The sequence below is a fragment of the Enoplosus armatus genome, chromosome 1 (genome assembly GCF_043641665.1).
Source record: "Enoplosus armatus isolate fEnoArm2 chromosome 1, fEnoArm2.hap1, whole genome shotgun sequence".
NCBI lineage: Eukaryota > Metazoa > Chordata > Actinopteri > Centrarchiformes > Enoplosidae > Enoplosus > Enoplosus armatus.
Genome location: NC_092180.1, coordinates 10,751,252 through 10,776,096, shown reverse-complemented (window position 1 = coordinate 10,776,096; position 24,845 = coordinate 10,751,252). Strand labels below are relative to the sequence as shown.

At 40.0% G+C, this 24,845-nt stretch overlaps 3 protein-coding genes across 4 annotated transcripts; 1 reads left to right on the top strand and 2 right to left on the bottom strand.

The window, feature by feature from the left end:
* Positions 1-244: 244 nt before the first annotated feature.
* On the top strand, positions 245-6,614 carry grtp1a (growth hormone regulated TBC protein 1a). Its single transcript, XM_070915879.1, has 8 exons — positions 245-377; positions 1,634-1,785; positions 1,878-2,036; positions 3,244-3,368; positions 4,058-4,154; positions 4,572-4,744; positions 5,683-5,868; positions 6,016-6,614. Exons 1-8 carry the CDS (start codon positions 307-309, stop codon positions 6,106-6,108), a joined length of 1,056 nt encoding a protein of 351 aa, XP_070771980.1. The 5' UTR covers positions 245-306; the 3' UTR covers positions 6,109-6,614.
* Positions 6,615-6,938: 324 nt separating this feature from the next.
* Positions 6,939-13,347, bottom strand: lamp1a (lysosomal associated membrane protein 1a). Its single transcript, XM_070915757.1, has 9 exons — positions 12,962-13,347; positions 10,185-10,291; positions 9,859-10,078; positions 9,420-9,581; positions 9,114-9,319; positions 8,879-9,004; positions 8,704-8,770; positions 8,447-8,614; positions 6,939-8,122 (listed from the first exon to the last, which is right to left on the bottom strand). The coding sequence occupies exons 1-9, from the start codon at positions 13,014-13,016 to the stop codon at positions 7,983-7,985; spliced, it is 1,251 nt and encodes a 416-aa protein (XP_070771858.1). The 5' UTR covers positions 13,017-13,347; the 3' UTR covers positions 6,939-7,982.
* Positions 13,348-14,922: 1,575 nt separating this feature from the next.
* On the bottom strand, positions 14,923-23,534 carry cul4a (cullin 4A). 2 transcript variants are annotated; one of them, XM_070910004.1, is made up of 20 exons: positions 23,278-23,534; positions 21,847-21,962; positions 21,433-21,536; positions 20,315-20,384; positions 20,147-20,220; positions 19,902-20,064; positions 19,721-19,810; positions 19,561-19,643; positions 18,808-18,875; positions 18,300-18,418; positions 17,995-18,187; positions 17,760-17,864; positions 17,531-17,641; positions 17,331-17,422; positions 17,074-17,181; positions 16,679-16,792; positions 16,473-16,578; positions 16,208-16,380; positions 15,902-16,054; positions 14,923-15,810 (listed from the first exon to the last, which is right to left on the bottom strand). In XM_070910004.1, the coding sequence occupies exons 1-20, from the start codon at positions 23,417-23,419 to the stop codon at positions 15,715-15,717; spliced, it is 2,280 nt and encodes a 759-aa protein (XP_070766105.1). In that variant the 5' UTR covers positions 23,420-23,534; the 3' UTR covers positions 14,923-15,714. The 2 variants fall into 2 exon arrangements, with proteins under 2 accessions (XP_070766105.1, XP_070766096.1); XM_070909995.1 differs by having other exon boundaries at positions 17,337-17,422.
* Positions 23,535-24,845: the final 1,311 nt, after the last annotated feature.

The following is a 24,845-nucleotide window of genomic DNA, read 5'->3' as shown; positions in this document are numbered from 1 at the left end:
CAACTAAAACGACTTCTTGGTTTTGGTGAAAGCGTAAGAATGCTGTTCACAGCTGCTCCCTTTTCGAGAATAGCAAATTAATCCCAGGAAAAAGCAGCGTCTTGTCCCGTCTCTCCGCACGCACACATGGAGAAAGTTAAAAGTGAACGTTAACTACCTCAACTTAAACTGTGACGAAGACATTCATGTTTGTTGTAAACTTTTGCGTTGATTTAGCCTTTTCTTGGAGTAAAACAACAATACGCTGGATACATGGTGATACTCTAGCACAGATTTTCAGGATACCACTGGAGCACTAGAGAAGCAATGGAGAAGAAGAACAAGGCGACCAATCGGACCCGCTCCGCCGACGGTAGAGCCAAAGACAGAGTGGACAGGTAACGTTAGCAAACGTAACGTTGGGCTTTGACGGTTATCTCAGCTTGCTAAAACGTTTAAAATCATATTTTATTGATTTGAGAAGGTCAAGGGTAGATGAGTAATTTACCTGACGAGTAAATCCAGAGGCAGCTAATTGCGTTATCCCTCATTTCGTGGAAACTGGAAGCAGTAACGTTAGCCAAGTAACTACCGTAGACCGTTAACGTTACTCCAGCCGTTAGTTTAACGTACAGCTAATGGCTAACGTTACTAGTGCAAAACTCAAATCGCGATAACTGAGGTCATTCGTAGTTTTCTCTCCCAAAACATTTAATTTGCAGTACAATGTGAAATTTGTTGGGATAGGTTAATGCAACATTCTTCTACTCTGAGTATATTAGAACTAATGACGGACTAATAATCTGATTTACAGAGTAGCTAAATTAGCTAATTTTACCTAACGTTACTTTCTGTAGGAGTTGTGCAGTGGCCTGCTGATGTTTATAGTTTTGTTTAACTACATTTTTGAACGTAGCTAATGTTTGTTCATTTGTAAAACAATCAGTTTTAGAGTTTTATTTTCACTCAGTATATGCTGATCCACACTAGCGTGTAGTATATACAGTAGTTAAGTGGTTTCATGCCTTAAAGTCTGTTGGGCTTGAACATGTTCAAAGCAGATGTAGCAGCCTGCCACATTGCTGGTCTGCAGGTGCATTTCTTCTTCAGGGATGACTTTGCTCATGTGAAAGGGTTAAGCTGATTATCGTGTTACCTAAGGCATTAGGTTGAGCCACCTACACCTATAACTTTTACATCTAGAACCAGATTGTAGATGTCGGTAATGGAGATAAACATGCTACATGTGAAATATTATATTAATTTTGTGCTGTAATGGCTTTATCCAGTCTAGTTATGCATGAAGAAGGTGCAAACTGGGGATGAGGAGGCAGAAATGCTACAAACACTAGCACTTAAATGATACTGGACTAATGTCTGAGGTTTTTCTACATTAATTGGGAATTTGTTGTCAGTCTTGCCTCAAATATATTCATAATAAATAATATAGTACACAAGTAAAAGCACGTAAACACACATACACAAGTACACTTGGACAGGCTCACCTGATCATGTTCATGTTGTTTGAGGTTCACAATGCTATGATGTGAATGTTCTGTAACTCTGAGGATGATTGTGATTGTGATATACTGACTGAAAACAATCCTTTAATGTTTTTCATTAAAGTTTAAAAACTTTGTGCATTTTGGCCCAGTGTGGATCCGTATGGCTTTGAGCGCTCAGAGGGCTTTGATTATGAGTCATATGAGGAGCTCATGTCTGAGTATCTAGTCGTGCTCACCCGACGATCCATCAAGTGGTCCAAACTACTGAAGGGCAAAAGCAAGGTGCAGAAGAATGTAAAACGTGAGTGTGAAAACCGAACACAACAGTATTCTCACACAGTGAGTGCACATGATGAAACTGAACTAAACTTAAATGCTCCCCTTCTTCTTCAGTAAAGCGTTATGTACGTAAGGGGATTCCCAATGAGCACCGGGCTCTGATCTGGATGGCAGCCAGTGGGGCTCAAGACCAACTAGAGAAGAACCCAGGATACTACCAGTCTCTGCTCGGAGCCCAGCACGACCCCAAACTGGTGGAGACCATCTGCACAGGTCAGGCTGTGAACAGTTTCTCACACCCATGCGCTCACTCAGACTTCCTTAAAGCCCTGACACCCACAAAGCCAACCTCAAAGAGCGAGCTCCAGCAAAGACCTACAGTGCATCGCCTCACGTCTTCTGTTAAAAATTGCACTTGAACCTCTATCTAACCCCTGATCTGGGGAAATAACTGTTTCTACTCTAAAGACCATCATTAACATACACAACAAAAGAGCCAATTATTTTCACGCCAATGTGAATCTGATTAAAAGTCTCATTATACTGTGTTTGGAATACAAAATAAGTGATATTTATCACAATATAAGTGAAATTTGTGATTAAAAAGTTGCAGTTGGTACTGTAAAGTTTTGTTTTGCACTGGCATTGTCATCATGCAGCCTTGTGCTTGTGAAACAAGAACAGGCAGAGAGGAAAAATGAGGAGATACTGCAGTAAATGGGTAAAATAACAGATTTTGTTTGAGAATTCTTTCTAACCGACTGCCTCTGAGGCTGATTCAGTATGCTGATTCGGCTGAACTGTTGCTGATTAATGCTGACTACAGCCAACTGTGCCAGACACACTGCAAAACCTGCAGGCAGCATTCAGCCACACAGGGCACAATGATGGCCAACAGTTTTGTGTTTCAGAGCCCTTACGCTTAACATTACAGAATACTAATGTAGTGTTCAGCGTGACATACGCATGGCTTTGTGAGTCAGCGAGAGGCTAGCTCTACTGTTGATTTTATTTTTGTTTAGATTGCTTTAAAAGAACTTAACAGGCTGCGTTGGTGGAGGTGTGTTGTTTCAGGTACAGTTGAGATAAAAAACAACCCAGGAAGGCCAATTTGAACAATAGATCCTGTAGTGTGAAGGTTTGATGAGATGCTAAAACACTGCACAGTGATTTATAATAATATCACGTCTCTGAGATGGAGAGGGGGGGTAAACAATACTTTACCCCATAAGTGGTACAAGTACCTCTACCTCTGCAGTCTTTCCAGCTTTATCTGCAGTGTTATCTGCCAAAAACAACACGTATAAAAGTTATTTAGCTAGTCAAGTTTGCATTTAGACATCATTTGAACAGACTGTTGTAACAACTTCAGTTGTAAAAGGAGATTCTGTGGTGCTTCTTTTTTCAGACTTGCTTGCTATCATGCACCCATAAACACACAGCGCTAAATATGAGTGTCTGTGCTGTCTTTTTCTTTCAGACTTGAACCGAACATTTCCAGACAACGTCCAGTTCCGCAAGACATCCAACCCATGTTTGCAGAAAGCTCTGTACAATGTGCTGCTGGCCTACGGTCACCACAACCCAGCTGTGGGCTACTGTCAGGTAATATTACCGAAGATCCAGCCTGAAATGTATTTTGCATGATACTATTCTTATACCTTCTTACACGTGTGGCAAAGATTTCAAAGAACAGTGTGAGAATATCGGGTATTGTCGAGGACATTGTCTAATTTCCCCCCGGGGATCAATAAAGTATTTCTGATTCTGATTCTGACTTTGCAATATGATCAGGTGTTGGTAATGTTGGTTATAAAAACAACATACTTCATATTGTTTCATTATTGTTTATAGTGCTGAATGCAGTGAAGGATTAGCTTTGTTATTGGTGTGAAAAAATGTATAAAAATATGCAAAACTAAAGCCTAAATAAAGTAGACTTCAATTTTAGTGTTTGGAAACATATATATCCATTATCTGGTTGGTCATCATTCTGTGTAGTGTTTTTATATGAATGACTGCACAATTATTCAACGTGTATGTGTTCAAAGAAAGGGTGTTTGTGTTGATGTCACCTCAGTATAGCCCTATGTTAATCATTAGCATTTGAAAGACAAATTTCATTCACCAGCGCGTATGCAGCTTAGTTTGCTATTCAAACAGGCAGCAGGGCCTCTGTTGATGGTTCCATCTCTTATATTGTATGACTGGAACTTATCTATCTGTAATCACGCTCAGGTAGCCTGTTTCATGTCCAGTGTGCGCTTACTGACGCGTCTCTCTTTTGTCTTCAGGGGATGAACTTCATAGCTGGGTATCTACTTATCATCACAAAAGATGAAGAGAAATCCTTCTGGCTGATGGATGCACTACTTGGTAGAATTTTACCAGGTGTGTGTAGCTACATTTATTTGCCATTGTTCTGGTCTCATGACAGGTGTGTGTGTAGGCGAATGTCTGGGCTAAGAATAATCCTGTAGGCAGTCACATGGTCTTTATCTGTGGCTTAAGACCCACAGTATGTTTTCATTTGTATCACTCAGAGAATGTCATTAAAAATGAGAAAAAACTTGACAGCAGCAGTTATGACAGGAGTAATGAGCTGTTAGACACAACATGAGCAATTTAATTGAGTTTAATTTGAACTGTTTTCCTTTTAAGCTGTTTGTAGAGCTTTTGTTTTACAAAATGGATTTGTTTATATCTGTTTGCATTTAATTGAGAGCAATGTATAACTCACAATGCTATGGAGTTGATGAGAAACACACAGAAAGGTGTGTGTGTGTGTGTGTGTGTGTGTGGTTACAGACTACTACAGTCCGGCCATGCTGGGGCTGAAGACGGACCAGGAGGTGTTAGGGGAACTGGTGAAAGTGAAAATCCCCAGAGTCTGGCAGACCATGGTGGATCATAATGTCATGTGGACCCTGGTGGTCTCCCGGTGGTTCATCTGTCTCTACATAGACGTCTTGCCAGTAGAGGTGAGTGAATCTGTTGTGTGTGTTTCACAGTGAGGCCAGGAGGGAAGTCCTGCCATTGTTTTACCTTGTATCCTGGGTCAAAGTTTTTTTTATTCAAAAGTTTGATAACAGACTGTGAAGCAAGTCAGAGACAAATTCTGGTCATTCACATTCAGGACTACTACACTGTTCACTAAATCTATGTGCTTTATGTCAGCACTGCTTTTAGTGGATTCAGATAGAAATTAGTTTTTTAATCCTTCTTTTCTTTTGATTTGGACTGGCCAACACACCACAAGTAACAGTCCTTGTTGTTGCTAACTACCTCTGTTGGCCTGGAGAGGGGCGTGGACTGCTATGTTTGTTCTCCAAATACACATGGAGGGCGTAACACTTGCAGAGATTCATGCTATTCCCTCGAGATTTCACCCCCACACACACTGTGGTGAATCTGTGGGAGTTTTTCCTCTGCTCCACTTGAGAACAGCACCTGAGTTACAAATTTGAAATTTTAGTGCAACATAGGGAAGGAAAGAATATTTGGAAAATATACATGCTAACTCTGATTGAACTTTCAGTTGTAAAATTATAATTACTTAACACTATTTCTGTACCCTCTACCTTTACAGTGCAAAAAGCATTGCTTGTTTGGTTCACTAGTAATACAATAAGTCATTAGCCATAACAACCCCAAGATGATCAAGAATACGTACACACTTTCAGTAGTTTACTTACACTAACTGGTGGCACTTGGATATGACTCTTTATACAACAAACTAAAACTGGGTTTTTGATGTTGCCTATCACTGTTTCTAATTACTTTGTGCACTGAACTGAGTTGCACTTGCCTGCAGTTTAGCTGCTTAGATGTTTGTTCAAACTGCAGATTAAACTTCATATTGGGCATAATTTTGTATGTGTTTGCTGGTGGAACTTTCTTTGTTGGTGTTTTCCTGCAGACAGTTCTGCGGATTTGGGATTGCCTGTTCTACGAGGGCTCTAAAATTCTGTTCCGTGTAGCTCTGACACTGATCCACCACAACCAGGCTCTGATTCAAGAGGCCCAGTCGCTGCCAGACGTCTGCCAAAACTTCAAGCAGATCACCCATGGACCATTTGTTGATGAATGCCACACTTTCATGCAGGTAAAAGGATGGGGAGGTATCCCATCACTGCCAGTTTATTAAGAGTGTCATTTCACTGGGGGAAAGACCATGACGTCTAAAACAAACATCCCTTGTAATTTACTGTACCTTTAATCCTATAATCCTGGTGTTTCTTGCCTTTCCTAGAAAATCTTCGCTGAACCAGGAAGTCTCTCCAGGGCAACCTTGACTAAGCTGCGGGCTACATGTCGATCTCGCATCATTGCAGAAGAATCCTGAACCAAACTCGACTACCTGTCAAAGTTAAAACACATTCCACTGGGAAGATCCCACACAGCTCGTTTGCACCTTCTTTTTTTACTGACTTTATGTCACAGTGACTACTACATACTGTGTATTTTATGTCTTAAACATATTTTGAGACAATCATACAGCCTAAGTGTAAATATATGGTGAGATGAGAATATTCTAAGCAATGTGCTGTATGAGTTGACGATTCCATTTGAAATCAACATGTAGTTTGTCTTCTTTTGCTAAAATGTGGAATTATGCACTTTACTCCAGAAAGTCAGAGACACTGTAGAGTAAAAATCTTGGCAGCAAATGGCCAGCTCAGATAAATGATGTGTTGTAAGCACAGCCAAGAGGAACGTGCCTACTGTACTTCACATGGAATGATAAATGAATGATTAACTGACAAATCTCCATGCTGGCACTACCTGCTGTGGTAATCGAATGTGAATCATACTGATTTCATGATTTTAAAACATTTCAATTTCAATTCATGAATTAATTGGTTGTTTTCAGCATATGTCACAGTTCCTGACCTCAACCATTAAGTGCACTATGAAGAAATGATGTAAGCATAACTGAAAGGGCTGCTCTCTTTTTCTAACCAAGGTGTGTCCAGTTTGTTCCGTGGTCCCTTAAACTCTCATAGTACAGATATCAGATTTGGTTGCTCTAGACTAAAATAACCTTGGCGTTGATCCCAGCTCGGAGTAATCTGTGTAATGTACACCTGGGTGAGCAGCTCGGAGTAAACAGCCATGTTTATTTCATACAAAACCAGATAAAAACAAATCATACTGTTGCATGAAAAAATGTAGTGCTGGACTTTTAGATTTTTATTAACTTTCAGTAAGATGCATAGTAATAGAAAATGAAATCAAACCATTTTCTATAAAAATAAAACATCAAATCACTACAATTCATATTAACATTTCTTTAAGGAGTGGGTGAGGAAAGGTAAGAACAGAAACTGAACCCATGCACCTGTTCACTTGTTCACAATATTAAATACATTTTAGTAATGCAGAGTAGCACTCTGTATGCCCAGAGCACTACACACTGTTTACACAAAGCAGCAGTCCACCTTTTTATCACCACAATTACCAGACTGTGTTAAATTAGTTGGATTTAACTGTGCCTCAGTGCTCTATTGGGACAGTTCAGGCTTTTATCAGTCTCCGCTGTGGAGGAATATGTTTGGAAAAGACACACATTCAGAGCTTTCCCTTTTCTTGGAGTCACTGGGATTATTTTATGCTCATGAAGTTTTTAAAAAAAATGCTAGTGAGCATGTGTAGGTGTAAGAATAAAACTCCACCTAACCTGAAATGTTTTTACTTGCAAAGACATTCTTCTCTTTTAAACTTTTGATCAACAGTGGACAAGCTATTGGAGCTTTGTCCTGCAGTTCATTTGACCCTCTGTCTCATTAATTGCATGGGATGTTAAATAATTACACAGCTAAAAACAACAACAGCAGTTCAAGCAAAGTCAACCAATTCCTAGAACATAATGAAACATGAGTAGAGACAAACAGCTGACTGTGAGCTTTCCACAGCAAATTCAAACTGCCTCCATCCTTGATTATGTGACTCCGTCCTCTCGGGCTTCATCAAGATGCACACCATCTAAAGTTAAGCAGGTCTTTGGCTTTTCATCATCATCATCTCACAAAGAAAGTGAAAGGAAAATAAAATATCCAGGTCACATAGGATATGCAAAAACATGCACTCACCACAGAGTAACAACTGCCTCCATTCACTCATGCTCGTGTCCACAGTCTATTACTTGCTCACTTACACACTCGGGTTCATCTCTCCACCATTCAGTCTGTCAGGCTTAAGTTCAATGAAGGGGTCCATTCAGATGGTTTGGTATCCGGCATGGCTCCTCTTCCTGCCTATTAGATATGCAATGAGGACGATCAGCACCAGGCCGGCAAGAGCTGCTCCAACAATGATGGGGATCAGCATCTGGTCTTGGTCCATCTGACACTCCTCCGCTGGAGACAGAAAGAAAAGAGGGAAAATAAAGATATGTGCAGTAGCTTTCTTTACTGACCACTTTTAGCAAATAATGGTTAGATGCTTTATCAAAATGCAACTTAAATAGAGGGATTACTGATTCTGAACCCTTGGCCTTGTTGATGCTAACCTGGCTCTCTCCAAAATTAACAAACATGACAACCAGCATCAAAAACAAGTGAAAAAACTGAGTTACATGCTATAACTATTTCTTATGTCATTAAGGTCAGAGAACAAAGATAGAGAAAACTTTGGAAAATAAGTGGATAACAGCAGGGGCGATGAAAAGAAAGCATTTGTACCCGTAGCAAACTGGTTGGTGGTGACTTCAAAGGGCTGCACCTGCAGTCTGAATGTGTTGAGGGAGAAGGTTGGCACCACAGCCAGAGTTTGCTCCGCGTTGCACATGTAGGAGCGGCCCAGTGTGCTCCGCAGGTAGTTCAGACTGGTGTTACTGGCTGAGAAGGGAGCTGAGCGGAGAGAGATGGGTCAGTAATTCTTTGAATTAAGTAAATGAGAGGCAAGAAAAAAAGTATGTTGCTTGCTGCAAATGACATACCAGTCATATCAGTCCAGTTAGCGAGCAGAGTGATCTCACTCAGGTGGTACTTGTTGCTTGTGGAGTTCTGTGGACGGGAGTAGAGGGGTTTAATAAACACTTATATCCACACACGCACAAACAAAAAACAGCTGATAATGTAGCTAAATTCACAAAAGAGCAGAGGTGATCTTACCAGAGTGAAGGTAAAGTTGAGCGTGGTGGCTCGCTCCTGTGTCAAAACCAAGGAAGCACTGCTGGCTTCACATGATCCTGATGAACTTGTCAGATTGGGAGTCAAGTTTACTAACTCTTGGACAGTCTGGCAAAGTAGACAAAGATACATTTGGTTTATTTGAGGTTTGTTACGCAAAATAGACTGAAAGGGTATTTTACTATGAGCTGTCCTTGCTTGTAAAGCTCTCTTTTACCTTATTCTGAGATAAAGAGAAATAGGAGATGTTGAGCTGCAGTCCCATTTGGGCCAGGAGACATGCGGTGCCGTTGCTGTTGTTTACAGAGTAGGTTCCCCGTTCAGGCGTTCCTGGAGGGGTTGGTGCTGGAGCTGCAGTTGTTGTAGTACTGGCAGTGGTAGGTGGAGCTGTGGTACTGGCCTGATCTGCCATACATACGCTTTCTGTGACAGGAGAAATGATAAAAAAAAAAATATATATATAATCGACTACAAAGAAGCAGGTCAAACAAGCTCAGAAACAAAAACCCAATCAGAGTGGTACCTTGTGGACTAAGGTCATTTCCTGGCATGTACGCCTCCAGCCTCATGTCAGAGAAAGTGACAGTTGCTCCTCCAACTCCAAAAGCGGCGGGACTCACACAGCGGTAGGTAGTGTTGATAGTCGCCCAGATCCCAACTGAAGAGGACACCACAGTGACCACATCTAGGACAAAATCAAACAAACAGCAAATCTGTTATAAATCTGATATAATACCAGCGGAATATGAGCCCATGAGTTTGAACTATGTTTTCTTTATTTCTTTATTGATATAAGATTTAAATACTATAATGAAATAAGTAACATTGTCTTTACTTACTTCACATATTTAGATCTGGTGTGAATGTAATTGTCTATACAGGCACCACATGAATTTAACCACACTCGACAACAGACGGAATCTGCACTGTGCTGGACAGTTTGTTGCAGTATTTGTTCTCACCAGAGCTGTTAGCCTCAGGGAAGATTGAAGCGTCGCTGAGGTTATACTGCAGTGTCAGGTTAGCGACACTGTACAGACTTCCATTGGTTGAAAAGCTCAGCCCCAGCGTGTGGCCAGGTCCAAACATCGCCACCAGCCACGGTGAGCTGCCGTCTGTGCCACATGAGCTGCTGCCTGGATCGACGGTGGCCGAGTCGGGCATAAAGACCTGCACTGTTCTCTGAGGAAAGACAAGTGATATGACTGGTGTTCACAACGAGATACAATCGATTAAATCAATACCAATGCTTTCAGAGATGGAAACCACTTGTTGTCATTGTACATACCGTGCTGCTGGAGGTGTTGTATGTGATGGAGAATGATGCCGAAAGCTCAGCCTTAATGCAGGTGGAGTTCCCTTCATTCACCTCGAGAGTAACCGCCTGAATGCAACCTGTTGAGGAGAACATAATGAGAACTCAAACTGAAAATATATTAGAAAAATTCTTTTCAACTGTCAAATTTTCAAATATATGACATTTATTTGTGTGTCATAACTTACAATACTAAAAACATCCCACAATGATTAACAATAAATATATATGTTGCTCAGCACATATTATTAATGCACAATGTGACCCGATGATGAGTTAGACTGCTAATACAGATCTGTTTGCTGGTAACCATCTTTACTGTATTGACATTATAATACACACATATTGAATAAGTCTTCATTATCTCTGTCTTGTGTTTGTTTTTTTTATTTGACTTGCCCGGTTAGATAATACGTCACAAAATGAGTACAAATTATGACAGTGAGGATTATTACAACATAACTGATTCTATATGATACCATGTCCTACACACACAATGAAGCAGTTCACACAAGCCACCACCAGAGGTCAGCAAACAGCTATAAGTGAGAGACCAAGACCAAAAACCCGTCCTGACTCTTTCCTGACAAAATTGCAGAGCTTATTAGAGCTGCTGCTCCACTCCAGACTTGTGACAGGTGTAATTGAACCTCTCCTGAGCGATGGAGTCAGGTGCCATGCTTGTTAGCTATACTAAGTGTGGCTCCTATGAACAGAATTATCAAGTAGCATTTACCAACTCAGCCAACTTTCACTCTTTCATTGTGGGCTATTAATACCTTTATGCCCTGGAAACTGCCAACTCACCGCTGAGTGTCTATGTGTGTGTGATAGTGGCTGTAATTCTCAAACATATTGTTTGGAAGCTACAGTAGCTATTCAGGGATCATGTACTTATCAACCCCACATCTCGTATCCTTACAAAGACGCACTCACCTATTTTATAATAGAGTAACGCAATACAGGAGTTTCACCACTTGCTTCACACTTCCCAGAATGTCTACAAAGAAGTTGAGGCTTAAATGTGGTTGTTGTATGACTACGACTATTCCTCTTTGGTGAACATTCAAACAGCACAGACACAGACTCTTATTTACTGTATGTTATTAGATTGTATTTTTTTTATTAGGTTCTGTCAGACATAAGACTTATTAAATGATTTTTGGAATTGAAAAGATACTCCAAATAGTAGCTGGTTATGTAAATATGAGAGACATATTTATTCAGCATTTGGCTTGTGGGCGGTGTTAGTTGCTATTGCTAAATTCAAAACTCATTACACAGTGATCTGACAAAGCTCTTCCCTCTTTCATAGTCTTCTCACTTCCCCTCCCCTCTCTTCCCTTCATTGTGAGCGTTCTCCATCAATATAATCTATTGATCCTAGTGGAGAGAGACACTGTGCTTCAGTCATGTGTCGGTCTCTGTCAATCACACACTTCCTCCACTGCTGCCTTTGCTGAAACTTGACCCCGTTGTCACCTCTCTGTTCACCCTGAAAACACACAGCAGACGGTTGACACAACACCGCAATCTGATCATGAGGTAAAAGCTGGCTGTGTGTACAAAGTATCAAGCTGCAGATAGCAGCCGGGTGTGGAGGGAATAACAAAACAGAAAAGTATCCCACACTGCCACTTGTGTTGTGAGGATATGCTGGCGCTGGCGGAATTAAACTCTAAGGTCACCAGCGTCGTCAGCAGAAGTCCTCAATATGTTTCAGGGTGGGAAACAAAACTAAACACCAAGTTAGTGATTACTTACAAAGAACTACAGTAATATATATATTTTAGGATGAGCATTAAGAGGTTATAATAAACATACTCAAGCTATATTGGCCTGTTTTCCTGTGTCAGCAGCAGGGTGTGTGTCTGTGTGTGTTCAGGGCGATTAAACTGGTCATAAACTCACTGTCAGTAGGCCTCTACTGGGCTGTGTGCAACACAAAGCCATCACAGCGGTCACATGAAGCTCTCAAATGACACAACAATGAGACCAATCTGCTGCCCCACAACATTAACAAAACCTGGGCATTACATTAGAATAGCATAGAATAGAATAGAATAGAATTGAACTGAATAAAGTCCAGCAACTTCTCTGGTAAGTCTGGTCTGTTTTGACAGAGGACAGCTGACGTTTGGATTTTTTTCAAGTTTTCAAAGTCCATGTGAAACTTTAAGAGACTGTAGGTCCAACAGCACTGATCCACTTTTTGGTCAAACTTTAAAGGATATGTCTGAGTTACACCAGGTCCCTTATTATATTCATATATTAAGTCAAGCCATAAATTAATATGAGCTATTACTAATGTCTACATCCTACACAGGTGGTTCAAGGTGTAACGTTAATACTCCTCGTCTTGCCTAAATAATGGCCTACCTACCGTAAGTACATACATATGACTATATAGCTACATTTAGACAACACTTGGCTGCAACTAACAATATAGTTACAATGTCAGCATTTTCTATAATGAAAGACAACAGGAAAAAATCTAAATTGTCACAATTTGAGAAGCTGGAACAACAATGATTAATCGATAATCAAAATAGTTGCCGGTTATTCTTCTGTCGATATATACGATTAGCTAGCTAACTAACTGACAACTTGTTTCGGCTAAACGAGTGAACCCCTATAAGCTAACGCTGACGCTACAACTAACCAACGATAGATTTCGTGACGTCGTTTGGTCCAACGGTAACATTAGCGGCAGGATGGTGATGAGTAGCTGTAAACCGCAAAACACTCACCTAAAACCGCAAACCAGGCGATGATAAGCGCAGCCAAAGCGTGAGAGAGTTTCATCTTTCAGTTCAGATCACACAACAGGGCACACTTCACTTATTTTGTTCCCGTCGAGGCAAGAAAAAAAACAAGCCCGGAGAGGTGTTGTTGTATCGCCGCTGTAGGCGCAGGTGGGTCGACACGTCGCACCGCGAACTGCACTTGACTTCACGAACCGTTAGCTAAATCCGAGGCGTCACTGTTGTTCTTCCTGTTGTTGTTGACGTTTCTCCGCCGCACGTAGGTAGACGATAGGAGTTATTTTATGCTCCTAAAGCACTTCCTGCTTGTTGTAACGCTCACTGAACGCAGTTAGATGTCGGTCACAACCACACTGACTGCATAAGCCATGTCTCATCATGTGAACTGGTAGCATTCAGATCTACCCAGTCACGTGAGACCGCCCCCCCTTTCTTTCACGAGGACTGAGCTCTATTCAAGGCAATACTAATCAACTGTCTGCTCCGTGACAAAAACAAAATGCCACAAATATGCACAGTAGAGTAAGAAACACCACAGTTTTGTCCCTCGTGACTGCATGAAAAAGTGTTGATTAATATGACTTATTACATCATTACATAACTGTACATGATGTTGGGTAGGTGATACCAACAGGGTGTGAAGAGACACCTAATGAGAAAATAGTGCACTTCCGGGAATAATATTACAAAGAAATTACTTCTTTTTCGGGGAACTCTAAGTGACACATGTCAAGGCTGATTAATTAAACGTAATTTAAATGTAATGAGCGGGGAGGAAAAACACCAAACCAAACGCAATAATACATTTGCTTCGGTTAGTTGGTTTGCCTTCACTTCTTGACACTTTTTACTCAAATTTATATGAAATATCAAGTATATAATTCTATATACAATAGCTGCCTTGTAAAATAGTGACCATGAAGGCACCAACTAACTAACGCACACTTGAACACAACATTCCAGGAATGATTTAAATACATGGCATGTAAAAAGATAAATTATATGGTGGATTATATGAAATGTATGATCTGGAGCACATTATAGTTTGCTATAAGAGTTAGTCCACACACCCTGTGCTGTGCAGGCAGCAAAGTGCTTGTGTTGTGGGTAGTCAGCTGACACCTTCATCAATTCACGAGGGGGTGCAAAACCCTAGATGGAACGCAGAGGTTGCTTTAATGCTGCTGTCCAAGACTTATCAGGAGCCTGCTACATTCTCCGTGCATACTTCAACCACAAAACACATGCCATTTTCTTGTCTTAAAATGAGATTGTAATGTCAGACAATTAGCTATTGTTGACATATTTGTTTAAGATCTTTTTCTTAATAACACAAAAGCTGTACATTCCCTGATGTGATAGTGAAAGTATCAAGAAACACCCTTTCATTTTCACTTCCATCTTTCAGTAACTTGAGGCATTAAAATTCGGAATGGCTAATTTCTATCAAAGTGATGACTATTATTTATTGAAAATAGCCTTTAAATCTCAAATTATTTCATCATAGCTCAAAAAATAGTTTATGGAAAGAGAACAGACAACAATCCACTCCTTATTGTATTAGTTGGGGCTGAGTGATACAAACTGGAAGAGGATGACATAGTGATATGTATGTGTATAACACACTGTGGTCTAAATAGTGTCCATGTTTTGATGCTGCACACCACAGCTGCATACAAGAAAAAAATCCTTTGTTGCTCACTTGCCCAAACTGCCCTTATTCCACTACTATTAACTTGTTTTGTTTTTACTGAGATTCATTTGATCTCCATCAGATTAGACTGGGAGGAGTTGCACACTGTGAACATGAGGAACTACATACTGAACTCAAACTGACAGGCAACAGAGCAGTCATGTTAAAACACACACACACACACACACACACACACACACACACACACACAAAACCCCACCACTAGCTGGTTATCTACGAATCATTCAATGAATCATTAAATATCCATTTATTCAGGTTCACTTTTCTCACTCTTACATAGAATACAATCTGATCTACAAAAACGTCAGCACATGACATTGGACATTTGGACATTTTGGTCAAAACATATAAGGTACCCAAAGAAATACCCAAGTGGCTTGCCTGCATGTCATTTAGCTTCTGTCACAAGCAATGAACCCTCCCTCTGAGCCAAACGTGTGACCCAACTCCTCTGGCCCACTTCATCATTTTCAAGTCTCTTCTTGTCCTCAACAGCTGTTTCTCTGCCAAATCAAGCAACCAACCAATCAGGTTTACACTCAGCAGTTTATGCAGCCAACTTTAAGGAGAACGCCTTGAACAAAAAAAATAAAAATAAAACAAAAAAATCTTAAAACTCAAGACAAACCAACTATAGTAGAAAATAAGTGATTTTAGAAGGACGTGATGGAGAAAAAAAATTCAAATCCCGAGGAGGAAAATAAACCAAACAAAAACAGGAAAGTGCTAGTTATTTTCAGTTGAGTTTTGCATTAGCAGATTCGTAAGTCACATAAACCAGCCATCAACAACCCAGGTCACTCCTCCAGCCCCGTCCCACTAAAGATGACGCAGCGTGGGAACAGTACAGCCAAGTCTCTTTTGTCTCTCTGGAGCTCTGTGGGATCTGGACACTGCGTCCAGGATCGTGGATGGAGGGAAAGATGGGCACCAGAGGAGAGTCGGGTGGCTGAAGGGCTGTAATGCTGTTTTTGGGGGGCCAGCTGTACGCTTGCTGTGAGGAAAGCATGGCAGTGGTACCCCTTCAGGCAACATAGTGGTACTGGTTAGGAGTCTCCTTGTCACGTTCCATGTAGTCTCTGTCTATGAGTGACTCGATCCGCTTCTTCAGGTCACCCGGCTGTGGAGAGGAAAGCAAGTCAGATGCTGATGAGCTGTGTGTGTGTGCGAATGTGTAAAATAATGAGAATGAGAAGCTTAAGATACATCACCTTGACAGGGAACTTCAGCTGGTTGTAGAGCTCTGATACCAGGAGGTTGTGACTGAGGGTCTTCCTCATCTTCATGATGCGCACCACAGCTGCATCGATCTGATACTGCCTATCTTGAAACACACGCTCTGTGGTGCTTACCTGCTCCTCTACCTGTAAGGAAAATATCTTTTAAAAACGGGTAAGAACCACCATTTTGCACAAGAAGACATATTTAAGTGGTAAATAAAAAACAGCAAAGTAAAACCTGGCTGAGGAGGACGCGTATGTGAAGAAATTTGGAAAGAAATATGCTAGTATTTTTACCGTTTCCTTCATTTGGATCTGGTTGATCTTGATGCGGAACAGTTTGTGTTTAAAATCATTGTTGAAATTGAAACGGTCTCCATCCTCCACGTCTTTCCCTCGAGGGTTCTTGTTGAGGACGCGTGCTTTTCCGCAGGCCAGGGACTGCAGTGTACGCCTGAGCTCTCCCTCCTCTGCGCAGGACAAGAGAGGATGATAATGTGATACAGCAGGTGCCTCTTCCACAATAGAATAGTTGCACTACATATTTAAAGACATGTGTAACCTATGCCAGTGGCAGTGCGAATCTCCTCCATGCTGAACTCCTCTCCCTCATTAAACATCAGCAGCACCAGCGTCTGGAACAGAGACACCTGCAGCTCCTTCTTACCCTGCAGGATAAAGTAGTCATTGTAAGAGTTGTTCAGACGTTTTCTCAAGTCAATTTGTCTCTCTTCTCTGTGCCCCGTTAGGATGTACCCATGCCCATACCTCTTTAAACTCCGCCTTTAGGACAGCGTGGCCCAGTGTGGGTTGCCACTGCAGCTTCCTCCCACTGTGCTTCCCCAGGTAGAACAACTTGAACACCTCCTGGAGTTTTACCATCTACCAAAATATAAAGACATTTGTTGAAATGAAGATAATAACTTCACCATGTTGCTGCTTAGCTACTATAAATCAAGACACTAAATGGCACTATGAATAAATAAATGAACACATTAATATTGTTTAAAGAAATCGTCTGATGCTCAAATTCTATTCAACCCACAAAAATAAATATTCAAATTTAGCATTACACTGCTTTCAGGTGCATAAACTGCTTCCATGACTCCAATGTGTTGGTCAAGTGTGCACCAAAAACAGAACCCAAACATAAAAATGCTTACCTCTGGGGGCAAGTGGACCTCCATGGGTGTATATGAAGGCCAGTAGCCCATAGTGAGGATGTTGACAGTAAGTTCTATGTTGCTTGGCTCACTCTGGTTCTGTATATACTGAGTAGAAATATCATAACTTTTACAATGATGCATTAAAAATAAATGACACAGTACAGAGTGATACATACACAAACTGTAAACATGACATCGATATTTTAAAGCTACACATGTATGTTTTTAAGTGTGTCTATGTGCACAGAGACGACAAGTACCTGTTTGAACTGGATCATTATGTCTTTGGACAGTTCCATGTCCTTGAACATCCCCTCTAGCTTACTGGTAAACGCTGCTCCGCACTCTGGAGGACATCAAAACCACACAATATCACAACTGACTTGTTCTCACACCTTACACCACCACACATGCACCCATGACAGACTATCTCCGACTAAGACATTGGACTCACCATGTTTGAGCTTGGAGAGCATGGACTTTTCAGCATCAACAGAAGCACTCTTGCCAACCAGCAGACGCTTGGCTAAGTCCTTCTTATAAAAAGCTTCAAACACATCTTTTCCTGGAGGGAGCGAACAGACATGAAAGGGTCTCATGTAACAAGCTTCATAGTGGTTAGTAACACTATTTGACTGAGAATGCAAATATATGCGTTCACCACGCACAGAAGTGTAACTGACCGTGTATGAAACGGAAGATTATCATTATCTTGTCCAGGATTCTCTCCAGCTCCTCCTCTGTAGCCTCCTTGTTCCCGGCTCTTAACTTGGAATCCACATATTTAGCTGGATGGGAAGCAATAACCAAGAAAGCTGTTATCACATGCTGGAACTAATAAAAAAAACACATTAAAATGTAAAAAATTGGTAAAACTGAAAAAAATGCCCTGGCATGTCATTTATTTGTCCGACCCACCAATGAGTTCGGCAGGTTTGTTGGGCCTCTTGTTGATGAAGGTCTCAAAGGCCTCCTTCATGGCATTGATGAACCCCTCATTCCGTGTAAAGCAGCTCTGTGCCACATTGTCCATCTTGTCCTTGAAGTCCAGCAGGTCTTGCACCATGTCCTTGTCTTTCTCTGGAGTACATACAATCTCTCCACCGAAGGACTAAGAGCAGAGAAAGTTTCAACAATGTGTATGAGCATTTTTCAAGGACATGCTTTGCTGATGGTAATGCTTTGTGTTATGCGTCTACGTATATGTTGAGAGATGTGCGTACCTTTATGTAATCCCTCCAGAACTGCAGCAGTGTAGGGAGTCCTCCCTTCACCTTGCTGAAGAGCTGGTAGAGGAGGGCCAGCTCAGTCACACGATTCTCATCCAGCAGGGTGCTCAGACCTGGAACAAACATATATGTATTTTATATATTAAACAAAACAATTTAACTGTATTCTACAATTTAGGAGTAAATCAAATTCACAAATTGAAAAATTAATGGATGGGTACAGCTGCACAAAGAGGTTAGATAACATTTTTGCTTTAGTCATGGACTGTGCTCTAGTAATTTCAATCACAACCATTTCACAACAGGTCACCAAGCAGGCTTGATTAAGATTTGCGAATGAGATTGAGATTAGCGAACTAAACCGTACCAGATTTACTGAGCATGTAATGCAAACCAAAGGAAGAACACCACAAAGCACAACAAAGATTTCACACAATATGCTTCACAAATGTAATCTATATTTCCACACGCAAACACACTCATTAAGTATTTAATGACTAACCCTTTTGTAGCATTGCAGTCATATGTTCTCCTAAAAGTTGTTTCTCAACGCAGCTAATAAGTGGCTTCCTGTGAAATAATGAGGAGAAAATGAGAAATAAAAAAAGAGAAAATGTATCCAAAAGCTGGAACAGATGCAAACATATTCAAAGTCTGTCCTTGTGACCCCCTTTCAAGAAAATGCCTTCAATCTCACCTCCTGACCTTTCTGCACAGCACAGTCTTGTTGCTAATGAAAACTGGGGTTACAACTACTACATATGTTACTAAGAAAATACATTTTATACTATTACGTCAACTTTTAAATCATAATTTTTAAATTGTAAAAATCTACTTTGAAGAAAGCTACCAAGTTTTCAGTTATGTGGGGGAATAAATAAACAATCAGAATAAACTAGAGAACACTTGAAGATTGTTGAAGGAGCTTAATGTGAAAATATTTTAAAGAAACAGTGTGAAACACAGTGGACTCGACATTTAGTGAAGTTAACTCTTTGTACTGGAAGCAATCTTCATTTTCCTACTTGGCCCAAAAGACCATTTGCCAGTTTATATATCACTCTATAAAACAAATATATGCAAATATACCATTCTGTTTTGTACTGTGTTTCTTTTGAGTGACTCCTAAAATTCAAGGAGGTGTCTAATTGTATGGTGTTAATGGCAGAATAGTGTCTATTTTGTATATGTGACATGAGTTTTGTCTCCATGATATGTGATGATAACATAATTGAAAATGTAAAAAAACTATTACTGAGTGCTCTGGTCGAGGTAGCTCATGATTCGATCATTCTCCTCCTCCAACCGACGAGCCACATGGTGCAGGTACTCGGGCACCTGGACACATACAAATACAGGTTACTGCCGAATAACTGACACTCTCGAACCACAGATCCATTAATAACCTCACTCACATCTCTCTCCTGCATCAGCCGCTGTCCCTCTGCTGCATACAGGCGATTGGTCTCGATCAAAAATCTCTCCTCAAAGGAATCTTTGTAAACCTTAACAAAAGTCAGACAGTCGGCAAGTTAAAACAAGGACATACATTCAATCCATCTACTGATTAGTTGTCGTAACCAGGCGATCAGGTACCTGTAGGTCTGACAGCATGCCCAGTAGACTCCTGAGCAGACTGCGGTCTATTGTCTCTCCGTTCCTCTCAAGTTCTATCTGCTCCAAAATGCCATCTACTGTGCGCTTCTGAACTCCACTGTCACTCACAATGTGGGTACGAAATAGTTCCAACCCAGTGTCCCTGCAACGTATACGTAACATCAGCCTCCTACTGCACAGTACACCTTAACAAACTGAATCATTTGAATAAACTGTGATTTTACCAAATGGAGGGGAGTAGGGAGTTCTGAAGCACATAGGTACGATCCAGGAAGAGAAAGATACTTCGGATCATTATCTATAAAGAGGAAAACAAGAACTGTCTAAATATGGGATTTACACCTTCCTGTTTGCAGAACAGTTTTGATATGCATATCTAACATTCAACTTACAGTTTGCCGGCAGTGGTCCTGCCAGCAGCGATTCATTCGCTTCAGGAAGGAAAGGTTGTCCAAAGACTCTGTGAGCTCCATGTTAAGGAAAAATCTTCTGTTCGCTCGTCACTAAAACAACATTTTGAATACATACTTTACAGGCAGCATGTATAAACATCTTGGTTTCGCTTGTTGTCTCAAAAGGATTTGGTGGGTACTGGGTGAACTAATGGCTTTTATTATATTATATTATATTATATATTATATTATATATTATTTATATTATTAAAGGAAGTTTTTCCTTGCCACTGTCGCCAAAGTGCTTGCTCATGGTGGGAACTGTTGGGTCTCTGTAATAACATTATAAAGAGTCGGTCTAGACCTGCTCTATTTTGTAAAGTGTCATGAGATGACTTTGTTGTGATTTGGCACTATATAAATAAAATTGAATTGAATTGAATTGAAAATTGAATTATTCCTATCTGTATTGAGCATGCTGAGGTTCTTATTAGGGCCAAAATACATATCTATATTTTAAGTCCATAAAGCAAGTCCAGCCTGCCTGAACAGTCTAAAAACAGCTATAAAGCAACTGGATGACAATAAATATGATTAAAGGTCCTATAATTGGATTGCCTATAATTTGATTAATCAGTGACTTTGTGTTTTGTTATAAAGCTGCTGTTTTATCGCACAATATGTCAAGCATATTTACACCATCTGCCAGTCACAGCCACTGCTTGTTAAACCCCATTGTGTTGGGGTTTGGAAATATTAAGGATAACTGCCAAACTTGTTATATGTTGACCCCTTGTGAGAAAAGACTGTAACAACACCTGTACTGTGCCAGCAGATCCCACACCTCCCTAACTTGAGTTGCTCCTAATGAACAAACCTGCAGCATTATATTTAACAGCAGGCTGAGATCGGGCAAAATGCATTTTGGTTGACAGTAAATTGCTGGTTTAGTACTAGTAAAGACAGAGGTCTACTGTCAAGGAAGTCTCTCTCTCACAATGCATCATGATTAAAAAAAAAGTAAGAATATGAAACATTTACTGTCCCAACCTCAGTAAATGTTTCAACAGGTTCGACAAATAACTTGCCTGATATGATTGTGCACAAAAAAAGGATATTCTCTAAACTGGTGGATCTGGGCCTGCACATGATCTTCGCAGACCTGCCGTAGCTGCTTGTACAGCGTGGGGGAGACCTTATACGAACAGAGGTTCTCTACCGCCTTCAAGAGAGAGAGAGAGACAAGAGCACATGAGATCGTTTCACAATTCTGCTCAAAGACAAACTGTTAAAATCAGAGAACACTTGCAACATTATTACTTCCAGACAGGTGTTTTTGGTCATTTATAACAACTTATGAAATTAAACTTCAAGTCTGTATTGTAAGATCTGCTGAAATATCAGGTGTTAAAAATTATAAACTATAAAGCATTTGTGCTAGTCTTGTTGAATTGTTCTGTACACTGCTACACACTTTTCAGGGCCAGGGAAAATAATCAAGCTGCAGGTGTTTAAAAAGAAAGACAGCAAACCTGATAGAGCTCTTCCAGATTGTACTTGATAGAGGTGCTGTTCTGGATGGCACCCACTGCATCCCGTAGCTTCAGCCATGTGTCCTCAGTATAGTTCTCGGATAGTTTTGGCCTGTCTGTTACAAAAAGCCAGCGGCAATGTTATAGGTTATAGGTCATGCACACTGGGAACTGCTGCAAATGAATCAATATTAGCATTTGGATAGAACATATTTTGACATGTTTCACACAAATATGACAGGCTGCACATTTGGAAACCATCAGTCCATTCAGTGCCTTTTTTCAAAGGCCTTCAAAGTAAAAAAAATCTATAGGTAATTTCTTACTTAGCTCCACACCAACATCTGCAATGGACAGTATTGTATATATCTTGTTTAAAAATTCGAATGGATGCAATGTAATATTAGTTTTCATGGTCATTATTGGAATAACCGACAATGAACTAAGGGCTGCCTCCACTGCACACTTTGGACCCACAGGAAAGGAAATAAATACACAGTGCAGACTTTTTCACTGTCTTGTCAGTGAAATAATCAATTTCTGGTTTCTTTAACAAATACATAAGTTGGACATTTATTGTTCTGAGAAAGTTTGCACAAACAGTATGTATAGTATAGTCATTAAGAAAGCTTACATATTTAAATTTTAAGTTTTTTACATTAAAAACACACTTTAACATACTACAAAGTATGTCTTTGAAGATCTAATTCTTAGATCATTCATTATCAAAATAATACAGATAGTATTGTCAAAGATTATTGTAACATGAATATGCATATCAGCACGTCTGCTAAGCTGCCTATGTGAAAAGTTCCTGTCTGTTATAACCAAGGATTCTAGCTCTGACATCAATTATTACCTATTTAACTAATAATCCTTTTTTTTTTGTTGGAGTAAACATGTACTGTATAAATGGTAAAAATAATGAAAGCCTATCACAAGTTGTCACATTTAATGTTCTTAACGAGTATCTGCTTGTTTTATTAATTTGTGGAGTGAATAAAACGATTTATAGAATAATAATCTCTTGCAGAAAATTAATTTCCTGAAAATTCACTCAATGATTAATTGTGTCAGCACACATACACTGCTTTATACCTTTATTAATACCCGAGTTAGGCTACACCCAATATGTGCAATTCTCTGATGGGACAACCAGAAGTTGTGAGAGGCTTTTAAAATGATCACTGTCCACAAGCAAAAATAACTGAATCACTGGGAGATGCAAACATGTATGATTACAAAATCAAGCCCTATTCAAATCTGACATGTGAAGCCTTCTAAGCAACTGCTGTCACAATATGTACACAACCCAGAGACAGACAACTTTTTACAGTATGGTCTAAAAGTTACATCCTCTGTCGTATTAACATACATCGATGATAACTTATGTTGTTAGATGACGAAGGTGAAAACGATCAGTGACGATACCTTTGAAATTTTTGATCACTAATTTCTTTGAAGCGCCAGTTTTGCTTGAGGCCACAGCGGAGGTCCTGGCCATCCCGTTGGTGTTGTGCTCCGTTATAGCAGAGAAGCTGGCTCTCTTGTCCTGTCGGGTGTCCTCTGCCATTATCAGATTAGCGCTTTGGCTTAACGCTGTATGGTTCAAGTGTTTTGCTAAATTAGTGTTGGATTGTTCAGTCGCCTGTTTATTTACTGTCAGCAACACAGCCTCTTTGTTGAACCAGTTGTCTTTGGTTGACAGCACAGACAGTCGCAATGTCTTTAAAACACATTTACAAACAACTAACTAACGTTAGGTTAATTAATCAGAAAACATAACTAGTTACCGTCAGCTAAGTAAACAGATAGCTAGCTAACAGTGTGATATCTGAAACTGCAGCACACTTTAGCTACCAGTTTTCGTCTTCTCCACAACTCTTTAGCTTTAGCTGTACAGGCTAGTCCATGCCAGTCTTGACTACTTACAGATTTTAACACGTTCAATTGTTGTATTTTGCGACAATAAACAAAAACGTAAAAGTGACATAGTTAGCGTTGATATAACAGACCCATAATATTGGTGGCTTTCTTTACCCACATAGCTAGCTAGCACAACAAAATGGCTTTTCTCAGACAGTTCAGTTGGACAGGTGCATCTTGGGTGAAAAGCGGCCGAGTTGCGTTCAGCGACAGTTTGGACTTTTACCGTTGGTTACAGTTTTTCTCATTTTCTTTAGACACTGTTTCAATTCCCAAAACATTGAATACAATCACTACAACAATTTATTCTGCACAGCACAACAGTTTATTTTTCCTGAAAAAAGGCCGGCACAAGTAAATAAAGTACATCGCCATTAAAAAGGCATTTAACCCAAGACAGTCAAAGGTCTAGAGACCAATATCAAGATATTAGTAGACTTATATTTTTTTTCCTTAATTGAAGTAACAGCAATGTAAAATACAAATGCTTTTCCTGATATGACACGTCAAAACGTCTGGCCACAGCACTTCATCTACCTTACATGTGATATTTGCTCTGAAAATACACAAAAGTCTTTTGGCATGGTGCAACATGTATGCCGTTATACATGACTTTCATCTGTGAACAAACTTGTGATCATTTGCACTAAAATTTGAGGATGATCGAGGTACAAAAATATCAATTTATTATTAATAATTTGTATGACAATACCAGATTACTGAAATATATTAAACATTTCTGTTTGGTTCAAATGTTTTGCATGTGAAGATTTATACAATATGCATGTTGATGAACATGTCTGAGAATTATACTGAAAATGAACTGTGGATCTGAGAATATAACAGAGAATTCATGCTTTTCATGTGTCAAGCAACTGAAAAAGTTTGTTATATGAAGATTATAAAACGTCCCACGATTGATACATAGTTTTTGTAGTAACACATATTAAGAAGTCAGTTTGAAATGTGTTGAGAAATCGCCTCTAACAACTTTCCTCCTTGCTAGATAATCTTGAACGCACCCCTGTATCACCTGCAACCAGCCAGACTTCAGTGCAAATGGGCGGCGTTTT

Excerpts from the sequence above, each read along its gene's own strand:
- lamp1a (XM_070915757.1), bottom strand. The coding sequence starts at position 13,016 with ATGAAACTCTCTCACGCTTTGGCTGCGCTTATCATCGCCTGGTTTGCG. Across the intron at positions 8,771-8,878 it reads TCAACTTTACCTTCACTCTG|AACTCCACAAGCAACAAGTA; the intron begins GTAAGATCACCT and ends TCCCGTCCACAG. Across the intron at positions 8,615-8,703 it reads TAACTGGACTGATATGACTG|CTCCCTTCTCAGCCAGTAAC; the intron begins GTATGTCATTTG and ends CTCTCCGCTCAG.
- grtp1a (XM_070915879.1), top strand. The coding sequence starts at position 307 with ATGGAGAAGAAGAACAAGGCGACCAATCGGACCCGCTCCGCCGACGGT. Across the intron at positions 1,786-1,877 it reads GGTGCAGAAGAATGTAAAAC|TAAAGCGTTATGTACGTAAG; the intron begins GTGAGTGTGAAA and ends CTTCTTCTTCAG. Across the intron at positions 4,155-4,571 it reads ACTTGGTAGAATTTTACCAG|ACTACTACAGTCCGGCCATG; the intron begins GTGTGTGTAGCT and ends GTGTGGTTACAG.
- cul4a (XM_070910004.1), bottom strand. The coding sequence starts at position 23,419 with ATGGCAGAGGACACCCGACAGGACAAGAGAGCCAGCTTCTCTGCTATA. Across the intron at positions 17,182-17,330 it reads TCCAGTTCAAACAGGTACTT|TATATACAGAACCAGAGTGA; the intron begins GTCGTCTCTGTG and ends ATTTCTACTCAG. Across the intron at positions 16,793-17,073 it reads AGGTCCACTTGCCCCCAGAG|ATGGTAAAACTCCAGGAGGT; the intron begins GTAAGCATTTTT and ends ATATTTTGGTAG.